General features: G+C 43.5%; 1 protein-coding gene across 1 annotated transcript; it reads left to right on the top strand.

The window, feature by feature from the left end:
• Positions 1 to 497: 497 nt before the first annotated feature.
• LOC138956768 (uncharacterized) lies at positions 498 to 8,434 on the top strand. The gene is made up of 6 exons (XM_070328038.1): positions 498 to 697; positions 1,368 to 1,523; positions 1,947 to 2,066; positions 3,127 to 3,211; positions 7,182 to 7,346; positions 7,886 to 8,434. Exons 2-6 carry the CDS (start codon positions 1,374 to 1,376, stop codon positions 7,972 to 7,974), a joined length of 609 nt encoding a protein of 202 aa, XP_070184139.1. The 5' UTR covers positions 498 to 697; positions 1,368 to 1,373; the 3' UTR covers positions 7,975 to 8,434.
• The last annotated feature ends 3,091 nt before the right edge of the window (positions 8,435 to 11,525 follow it).

Below are 11,525 nucleotides of genomic sequence, written 5' to 3' on the forward strand. Positions count from 1 at the left end.
ACACACACACACACACACACACATGACACACACACACACACACACACACTCACACACACACACACACACACACACACACACACACACACACACACACACAAACCCGGCACAAAGCCATGCATCCATACAGTGACGGAGTCACAGTTCCGTGAAGAAAAATAACGTAAAGAAAATCACATTGAAAATTAAGAAGTACGAACTGCATGACTATTGTGAAGATTCAGTTCTTAGTCCAGTCCATGGGAGGCGACTTCTGAAACGGCAAGCTACTAATGTTTACAGTTGTTTCCCTTACGTGTTGCCCGACACAAGGACACCGCTCAATACATCTAATAAACATATAGTTATCTCAGGCAGCCACGTCTACTTTGCTTTTCCAATAAGGCTGGAATAAATAATACTCAGACAACAAACAGTAGTGACGAAAACACACGCAACAGGAAAGTACGCAACATCAACATCATGTGATCATGACATGTACCCAATGGGTTCACGTGTACCCTTAGAGCCGGTCGTTTATTTCACTGCACGAAGGACACTGTAGAAACCACCGCCGAAGGCAAAATCAATGACTGACGTACTGTTACTGATGTACTGCTGAGCTAAATATACATATCTTCACATCTGTGCTGTTCCCAACATTCGTATTTCAGTGAGACGCGAACGGCATCTCTGGGTTACAGAGCATTCAACTGAGGTAAGGTTGAGCGATCTTCTCTGTTCGCTGTATTTATGAACGTTTTGGTTCTCCTTCTTTGTTCGAGCAGCGCTGTTGTCGACGCGCTAGCGAAACCACAGGAGCTGGTATCAAAGTGACGGTCGATTATTATTTACTTCTTCATCCTTTAATGTATCCTTACTACTTCCATTCACTAAAGTAGTAGGGAAACAGTAAGGACGAAGGAGTAAATAGTAATCGATCGTCGCTTTGATACAAGCTTCTTGTGAGCGAAACCCGCCACTCAGTGCTGTAATCGACTCCTGTATGCGTTATAGTTGACTACAGGGACGTGGTATCAGTGCTGGGTTTTGTTTACTTTTCAACGCCGATTTCGCAAGACCCAAATTAAAGTGCAGTTGTTGTCACTCCTTGAGGTATGTTTTTCTCAGTGGGCTATATTTATTCTAAGACAAGTGTACCCATTGGGTACATGTCATGATCACATGATGTTGATGTGTGTGTGTATGTGGGGGGGGGGGGTGTCGCTGTGGCCTGGGGGGATATTTAGAATATAAAGGGTAGAGGGTAGCTAAGAGTCGTTCAGTTGTACTCCTCTGCGTCAAGTGTTCAGTACTTGCTGGTCAGTTTCGGACGGACGCCGGGTACTCTCAGGTTCTCTTTATTGGTTTTGATCTACACTTTGCAGTGCAAAATGATGACATCTCAACTTGCGGCTTTCGCGATTCTGGCCTTGTTGTCGCTTGTGGGTGGTCAGCCTCCGCCTCCACCAAAAAGATGCTGTCTTCCTGACCAGTGGTCGTCGGTTATGTCTGATCTTTCCACCATCAACAGCGCTACTTTAGTGAGTAAATTCAGTTGGAATTTTGTTTTGAATGCCTGAGAGATCAACAACAACAAAAAATAAAAAAATAATTTTTTTCTTGGGTTGTGGCATAAGCATTACAAACGAGCTTTTTTTCAACCAGCCCTCGCCCAGAGAGGGTTTACTCTAATGACATATTTACACTGACATTCACATTAAAAAAAAAGAGAAAAAAGCAGAATAAAGCAAAAAACATGAATCTTTACAAATTGAACTAAAGGTTTTACGGGAATACTTAGCGTTGGTTATGCTGGGGTTATAACTGATGTGCGTGCGTGCGGATATATGTGTGTGTGTGTGTGTGCCGTGTGTGTGCGTGTGTGCGTGCGTGCGTGCGTGCGTGTGTGGTGTGTCAGTGTGGGAATTGATGATGGTGACACACGGTATTCCCTGTGTTTTCAGGGTTTAATGAGCCTGCAGTATGACTACAAGCAGCAGAAACAGTCGATGGTCAGTGTCACCAATGACCCAGTCACAAAGGCGGTCAACGTCACTGCCAGGACTGTCATTGACTTTGCACGGGTGAGCAGGAATAATCTGGTACTATTTTGCTATTTATTGGAGTTTGCAATTAACACACTGTCGGTCTGATATGTGTTGTGTGTTTTAATTTTTTTGGAGCTGTTTTGGAAGTAATGGCTGTTACAACGACACAGCAGTCACGGACATAAACATAAAATAACCAGGTAGACAAACAGCTTGACATAGAGGCAGTCAGGCAGGCAGGCAGGCAGGCAGGCAGGCAGGCAGACAGACATTTAGACATACAGACAGAGAGATTGTCAGACAAAGGGATGGACAGGCCCATTAACACACACACCGACACACACACCCACCCCACGCACATACAAACAGACACACACCCGCCCACCCTCTCTCTCTCACACACACACACACACCGTGGCACACACACATACCGTGGCACACACAGAGACACAGACACACAGACACAGACACAGACACAGACACACACAGACACACACACACACACACACACAATGTATCACAAGGCTTGGACCCAAATAACCTACTTGTAAAGATAACGTTGCGAGAGTGAGCTTCTGGGGAGTGGCAACGAGAGGTACGCACGTACTCGTAGTGTCGAGTTGGGTGCATCTGTACCTCTTTGGTGACATATAGCCAAGCATCAGCACCCATAGCCATAATAATGATCTGACATTAAGCTGGTATCCTTGCTTCATTCAGTACCTGCCTTTACGAAAATGAACAAATACACCTCGAAAGGATTCATCAGTGATTTATTTTAACAACCAAGCATACAATCAGCAATCAAAAACAAAGCAATCATCAACTAAATTAATACTTTAAATTATGTATGAGTTATAGAACGATTGACAAATGTTTCGATCAATCAGTCAGTCAGTTTGCAAATAGGACTTGCTCAATACTGGGTTTCTTGTTTGTGGATAAACGGATGACAAATAAGGACATGAATAAAACATATACATTCAATAACTATCTCCACACTTTTTTTTCTTCTCTGCGGTCAATAGATTCTGGTTTAAGTCTGTTTAGTCCGTGACTGTTACACAATCCTGCAATCCTGTTGTTGTTTTTGCAGAAAGAAATGTACTACCTGCCTATGAACGACCCTTCTAAATGCATGAAGTCGCCGTACCCCATCGGTGCTGTGCAGTGTGTACCAGGTATGAATGCAGACCGACAGACAGACACAGACAGACAGGCAGACAGTCAGACACAGACATACAGACACAGACAGAGACCGACAGAGACAGACAGACAGACAGACAGACAGACAGACACAGACAGACACAGACAAACAGACAAACAGACAAACAGACAAACAGACAGACAGACACAGACAGACACAGACAAACAGACAGACACAGACAGATACAGATAGACAGGCAGACACACAGACATACAGACACGGACAGACAGACACAGACAGGCAGACAGACATGCAGACAGACAGAGTTTTTTTGTATCTTGCACCTTTCAATAGCGACCATTTGTCTCTACCGACTATTTTAGGTGGTCGTTATTAACAGGTTCAACTATTTTTTGTTTGTTTGTCGGTTGTGTATGATCATGCCATTTCTTCTTCTTCTTCGTCGTTCGCTCAGACAGCAACTCCGGAGGCCCTGATGAAGGCTGCTGTACGCCGGAGGCTCTCCATTGGTCCATAGAGTTTGTTAGTCCGGTGGCAGGGTATTTTGACCTAGAAATGCTTAGTTACAATCGTTTCTTGGCATTTTTGAGTGCTTTGGACCATAAGGTTTAAGAATCCGGCGGGTGTACAAATGACACCCTCTTGGAATTTTCATAATTCAAGATGGCGGCCAAGATGGCGGCCGAATACGGTATTTGCTATATCTTTCGAAGTAAACCACATAAACTCATAATTGTTCAGTCTAGGATAAGGTTTTAAGGGTCCAGGAAACCATTCCTTACGTTTGTATAGTTATTTCACAACTTGTTTTGGTTTTCAAGATGGCGGCCATAATATCCCTGTCCTCCCTCTCCTGCACAACGTCGTCGTTTTATCATCGTTTTGGTTACATGTTAATGACCTGATGAATCTAGATTGAAGTCAGTTTTTAGCCCGTCTCCTGCACAACATCGTCAACTTCGTCGTCATCATCACTAGGAGGCTTGCTGGTGAACTTGTTGCAACAAGAAAGCCCACCTGTGCAGGCACAGAATATAGTACATGGGAGTTGTCGGCCCGTACATCGACAGTTCCCTGTCTTGCAAGCTGTGTCTGACTCGCAGCCACAACGAATGAGCCAGAGGACGTAGTCTGGTGCTGGAGAAACACCTGCTGGCACAGGTATTGCAGACAAAGACCTGTTTACGTCATCGGCTTCCCAGCCGTAGTCCAGTGGAGCAAGAGGTGGTGGATCTGATTCCAATGCAGCATACCACTGTGCAACTTGGAAGTGTGCTCGCTTCATGTTTTCCACAAATGCTTCTGTAGTTGGTGGCAAGGAACAGAGTTTGGGTGCACCAGCGGATTTGGATGTCTTTTTCGCCCATTGCTGAAGACGGCACTCACTCATTGTTTCTCCTGATTCATTGTAGGCAGCTGCCATGAATTCAGTCGTTTCCTTTTCCACATCACTCCATAGTGCATCGACCACACCAAGGGAATTCAAGAGGAACCCCTTCTTTGAAACGGTAACAGCTATTGTCTTGCCAATACCATAGCATGCTGCTACTGTGTCACAGCCACTGATACCATGTATGGCCAGGACTTGTGGGATGAGGACTGGATGCGTCTTGACCGTCTCTGGGATGTCAATACAAGCTCTGCCGTAGACTGATGATTGCATCATCAAAGGAGATGAGGAACCAGATTTTTGGTAGTGGTAACACAGTAGGGCAAACACATCTGTATCATCTGAGATGACACAGACCTGAGCATCGTCAGTTTGGCATGCCGAGAGTGCATGCTTGACAAGTCTAATGTCAGCCTCCTCATGAGTTGAATACAGGTCAATCGCTGCTCTCTTTCTCCCCTTGTACACTGCAGTTGGCACTGGCTCAACACCTGTCAGCAGTAGGCGGTGGTCTTGGGTGCCTTCGTCCAGGAACTCTTGGTCACTGAGTATTTGCTCACATGTGATGAGGTTTAACTGAACTTTGTTTGCGACACATTTTAAGTACAGCATCCCTGGATGGGAGGGGAGACTTTGCAGTTAGTTTGTAAACTCGGGAGGGTCCTGTTTTGCCATCACGAGCTGCTCTTGTGCTGCTCTTTGTAGAGTAGTCATAGTATCTGTCCAGAACCAGATGGACTTCAGCATGTCTGAGACGATCTGCAACCCATGTCTTGAAAGAGTCAACAAATGTTTGTACAGTTCCCTGTGCGGGCCAGTGAATTGTCCATAACACAGCAGAAACATCGACCACGACGACAGAAGGTTCTCCCCACATCCTTGCAGATGTTGTAACAGCAAGACATTTCTTCAAACATGCTTTCCCAGTGGCAAGACGAATACTTCCATCTGGATGGAACATGGAAGGGGGGTATGCTGCTAATTCACAACTGAGTACCTGTCCAAGATCCACATCCCGCTGGCTCACCATCAGGCCAATCACTCTGGCATAAATTGCCTCCTGGTCAATAACAGCAAGGTCGCCAACTTTGACAGCCTTTCTGTTGCCAGAAAAGGTAACAACCCGTTTTTTTATTGGGTTGTAGAAGCCTTCCGGCCATGAAGACTCTGAAGCTTCCATCTGCTCCTGGCCCAGTATCAATGCTCTGTCGATGTTCACATCCTGCTGTGCTATGGCTCCTGTGACGACGTTCATTAGAGCACCATCAGGATGACTGTCGGGATCCATTGGATCAACACAATCTAACAACGTGGAGCAGATAGACTGGCGATCCTGTGCATCAGTTTTAATTCGCCCATTGGATTCTTCTTTGTGCACCAGTTTTGGTGTTCTGTCTTCTTCAGTCATCGTCTGCAAGTCCCCTGTCTGTGTGATGACTGCGTGTTGGCTGTAGGACCACGTTGCCACAGTTTGTGGATTTTGTGTGACTCCAATGATGCCACTCGGGCCCTTTCCTCGCTTCATCCATGTAGTTTCAATGAACTGGTCTGATGGAATGCCATTCCAGAGTCCATCCACGTGATGAAGAACCTGCTCTCCTCGAAGGAACTGCTGTTCAACTTCAGGTGGAAGCCAGGTAAGAGAGCGGCAGAAGAACAGGCCGTAACGAGCATAGTTGGGTTTGTGAGCAGCGAAAAAGTATGGAAGCATCTGATCCATTGTACAGATGAGGAGGGCGTAGTCAGGCTCGTGAGTTGCCCGAGTGAACTGCATGATGAGCAGTGTCGGTTTGATCACTAACTCTGTCCAAGCTTTTGTTGTTCGACTCTTAGCAGAGAGATCAGTAAGCACCTCTTCCAAAGAAGCCATGTTGGTCAGTTCATTGTTTTTGATGACTGGTCGGAGTAGCTCTTCGGTGAGAAGGCGGAGCGCACGCACATTCTGAGGATATTTCTGAGTAATAACAAAGTTGCATAATTAAACCATTAGTTTATAATCTCTGCTTCTCTACACTATTGATATTAACGATGTGGCGCACATTGTTTGTTTGTTGTAGCAAAAACAAAGCTGGATTTTCTTATTTTCTGAGCCGCAAAAGTAGCCACTGTTCATTTCAACCACTTACACTGATTGAATATTCATTTAATCACTAGAAATGGATTCCTTGACCCCAAAAACCTTACCATAGACACCAATATCATGATTCTACGAGGTATAGTTCAAAAGTTATGGCCGGTGACATATTTTGGCCGCCATCTTGGCCGCCATCTTGAATTGTGAAAATGCCAAGAGGGTGTCATTTGTACACCCGCCGGATTCTTCAACCTTAAGGTCAAAAGCACTCAAAAATGCAAAGAAACGATTGTAACTAGGGATTTCTAGGCTCTGGGAAAAAACAGCCCTCTGCCACCGGACTATGTCCCTCATCGGTGTGTCAGCAGGCCAGGTCTTTTTTAAAGCGCGATGATAGAAGGTGACGAAATGTCTATAAATAAACGTTCTATTACCGTTCTTGAACGTTGATTCTTTGTGCTTAAAGTGGTTTTTTTTCCTAACCTTTTACCGACACACACTCATGGACTATTGTTTCAGATAACGCCACCTACCTGGGTTCCACCTACCTGGGTCCTATGGGCGGACCTTTGACCTATGATGGCTGGAGGTTCCAGTTGCCCGGTGGCCCTCTTTTTGTCACGCTCGGAGTGACCAGGGATGGATGTGTGCCGCTTGTGGAGGGCGTCACCACGCCTGGCAAACGTGAGAGAGAGAGAGAGAGAGAGAGAGAGAGAGAGAGAGAGAGAGAGAGAGAGAGAGAGAGAGAGAGAGAGAGAGAGAGAGACAATGACAATGCCTTATCTTTATTTTTCGAGGGTGACAAGAATAAGCTTAGATATGCTTTTTTGCATCTGGCCCTCGCCCTAAAGAGGGACTAAACTATTTTACTACAACTATGACTAGGAAAAAAAAAAGAAAAAAAAAGGTGAGAGAGAGAGAGAGAGAGAGAGAGAGAGAGAGAGAGAGAGAGAGAGAGAGAGAGAGAGAGAGAGAGAACAACAACAACAACAACAACAACAACAACAACAACAACAACAACAACGTAACTAAATAATAAAGATAAAAAAAAACTATTTTGAAACAAATATAGCCAGACTGTTGAGTTTTGGTAAGTTTTGAATCGGAAGGATGTCTAATAACATTAAATAACCTTGTGCGAAATTATGTTTGTTAAGAAGAAGGTCCTTGTATACGTGAGATCATGTTGACATCAACGTCATTGTGTCTTTGTTCTGTTTCAGCGCAAAACGACAAACTGTTCCTGTTCACCGCTTATCAACCCAAGATTGCCAACCCTGACGATTTCAACTTGCCCGCCTCGTGCCTGTAGTCAACAGAGATACGCTGCTTTCTGTTTCCACGACAAGTGAAAAATATAAAATAATTACTGCTGACATTCTGTGAGAATACCAATAAAACTAGCAATTGACAGCCTTAGAATCCCTGCAGTGTCACGATTACCACATTTGTGGTTTAGCTTCAGCGTGTCTTGCACACGAGCAAGAAGGGATCATTTCTACCACCTTTTTAATTTTTTAATCTTTTTCCAAATTGGTGTGTGTGTGTGTGTTTTCTTGAGGAGGGTCGGATGGTTCGGAAGGGGTGTGAAGGAGTTTCATCAAATCCATCAAGTGCTAATAGGAATGTTAAGTTGAATTTGTTTCTTTTCGTTGCTGTCTGTCAAGCCTTGACATACTTTTTTTTTATCATCTTAGTTGGAGTGTATGCATCACAGAGAAAGTGTTTTTTGTCCCTCTCACAATTATTATTAAATGAAACTTGTAAACAAGTCGCGTAAGGCGAAAATACAATATTTAGTCAAGTAGCTGTCGAAGTCACAGAATGAAACTGAACGCAATGCCATTTTTCAGCAAGACCGTATACTCGTAGCATCGTCAGTCCACCGCTCATGGCAAAGGCAGTGAAATTGACAAGAAGAGCGGGGTAGTAGTTGCGCTAAGAAGGATAGCACGCTTTTCTGTACCTCTCTTTGTTTTAACTTTCTGAGCGTGTTTTTAATCGAAACATATCATATCTATATGTTTTTGGAATCAGGAACCGACAAGGAATAAGATGAAAGTGTTTTTAAATTGATTTGGACAATTTAATTTTGATAATAATTTTTATATATTTAATTTTCAGAGCTTGTTTTTAATCCAAATATAACATATTTATATGTTTTTGGAATCAGCAAATGATGGAGAATAAGATAAACGTAAATTTGGATCGTTTTATAAATTTTTATTTTTTTTTACAATTTTCAGATTTTTAATGACCAAAGTCATTAATTACTTTTTAAGCCACCAAGCTGAAATGCAATACCGAAGTCCGGGCTTCGTCGAAGATTACTTGACCAAAATTTCAACCAATTTGGTTGAAAAATGAGGGCGTGACAGTGCCGCCTCAACTTTCACGAAAAGCCGGATATGACGTCATCAAAGACATTTATCAAAAAAATGAAAAAAATGTTCGGGGATTTCATACCCAGGAACGCTCATGTCAAATTTCATAAAGATCGGTCCAGTAGTTTAGTCTGAATCGCTCTACACACAGACACACACACACAGACACACACACACAGACACACACACGCACATGTATACACCACGACCCTCGTTTCGATTCCCCCTCGATGTTAAAATATTTAGTCAAAACTTGACTAAATATAAAAAGCAAACTTTCAGTCTTTTTGCGTTGTTGATTCTACTGTACCTTTCCCTTTTTGGCTCACGAAGTGTAGCCTATGCGATCGTAACTTTGTCTGTCTGTGCGTTTGTGCGTTTGTGCGTGTGTGTGTGCGTGTGTGTGTGTGTTTGTGCGTGTGTATGTCTGTGGTAGAAACTTTAACATTTCCGAGTCTATGTGTGAGTGGTTATCCAAGACTATGGATAAAGCTCGCATAAGATTACGTCACGGTCAAAAGTGTTTGACGTCAATTAATGCATCATGACGGCATGCCTCCCTGTAGTCTTTCTCTCTCGCGTGGTGTGTGTGGTCTCGGTCATTGTTATTTTGAGCGGGCCGAGACTATTTGGCAGTCGTGTCCCTGTAAGTAGGCTACATGCAGACAGACAGATCTAGATCTAGTGTCTCTCTTTCTTGCACAGTGTCACCTAAGCTTACTGTGTGTGTGGGTGTGTATGTGTGACGGAGTGATTGAGTTTGTGTTACTGTTTGTCGATTTCTTACGTGAGCCTTGATGGCTTCGCCTCTTGTTATATTTAGTCAAGTTTTGACTAAATATTTTAACATCGAGGGGGAATCGAAACGAGGGTCGTGGTGTATGTGCGTGCGTGTGTGCGTGCGTGCGTGTGTGTGTGTCTGTGTGTGTGTGTGTGTGTAGAGCGATTCAGATTAAACTACTGGACCGATCTTTATGAAATTTTACATGAGAGTTCCTGGGTATGAAATCCCCGAACGTTTTTTTCATTTTTTTGATAAATGTCTTTGATGACGTCATATCCGGCTTTTCGTGAAAGTTGAGGCGGCACTGTCACGCCCTCATTTTTCAACCAAATTGGTTGAAATTTTGGTCAAGTAATCTTCGACGAAGCCCGGACTTCCGTATTGCATTTCAGCTTGGTGGCTTAAAAATTAATTAATGACTTTGGTCATTAAAAATCTGAAAATTGTAAAAAAAAATAAAAATTTATAAAAGGATCCAAATTTACGTGTATCTTATTCTCCATCATTTGCTGATTCCAAAAACATATAAATATGTTATATTCGGATTAAAACCAAGCTCTGAAAATTAAATATATAAAAATTATTATCAAAATTTTTTTTTCGAAATCAATTTAAAAACACTTTCATCTTATTCCTTGTCGGTTCCTGATTCCAAAAATATATAGATATGATATGTTTGGATTAAAAACACGCTCAGAAAGTTAAAACGAAGAGAGGTACAGAAAAGCGTGCTATCCTTCTCAGCGCAACGAATACCCCGCTCTTCTTGTCAATTCCACGGGCACTGCCTTTGCCACGGGCGGTGGAGTGACGATGCTACGAGTATACGGTCTTGCTGCGTTGCGTTGCGTTCAGTTTCATTCTGTGAGTTCGACAGCTACTTGACTAAATATTGTATTTTCGCCTTACGCGACTTGTTACATTTAGTCAAGTTTTGACTAAATGTTTTAACATAAAGGGGGAATCGAGACGAGGGTCGTGGTGTATGTGTGTGTGTGTCTGTGTGTCTGTGTGTCTCTGTGTGTGTGTGTGTGTGTGTGTACACATGCACACATACACAAACACACAATCACACTCACACACACGAACACACGCACGGACACACACATGCACACATACACAATCACACACACACACACACGCACACACTGACGCACGCACGCACACGACATACATACGGACACACACACACACACACACACACACACACACACACACACAGAGAAATGCACACACACACACACATACAAGTACACACACACACACACGCACACACACACGCACGCACTGACGCACGCACGCACACTCACATAACACACACACACAGAAATAAACAACACACACACGCACATAAAAATACACACACACACACACACACACACAAACACACACACACAAACATGCATACACACACACACATACACACACAAGCCAATCGCAATTAACACAAAGAGGTTTTTGCTCACCCTCTCACACAAATACATTCTCGATCTCTCGATCACGATAAGTCACAAGCTCTCTCTCTCTCTCTCTCTCTCTCTCTCTCTCTCTCTCTCTCTCTCTCTCTCTCTCTCTCTCTCTCTCTCTCTCTCTCTCTCTCTCTCTCTCTCTGTGTTTTTCCCACACACCCCACTCTCACTACCTAACTTACTCGTCACAACAAGTATTTCATTCACTTGTGCTAGACCCTATAGC

Source organism: Littorina saxatilis, unplaced genomic scaffold (assembly GCF_037325665.1).
Source record: "Littorina saxatilis isolate snail1 unplaced genomic scaffold, US_GU_Lsax_2.0 scaffold_2763, whole genome shotgun sequence".
Lineage (NCBI taxonomy): Eukaryota > Metazoa > Mollusca > Gastropoda > Littorinimorpha > Littorinidae > Littorina > Littorina saxatilis.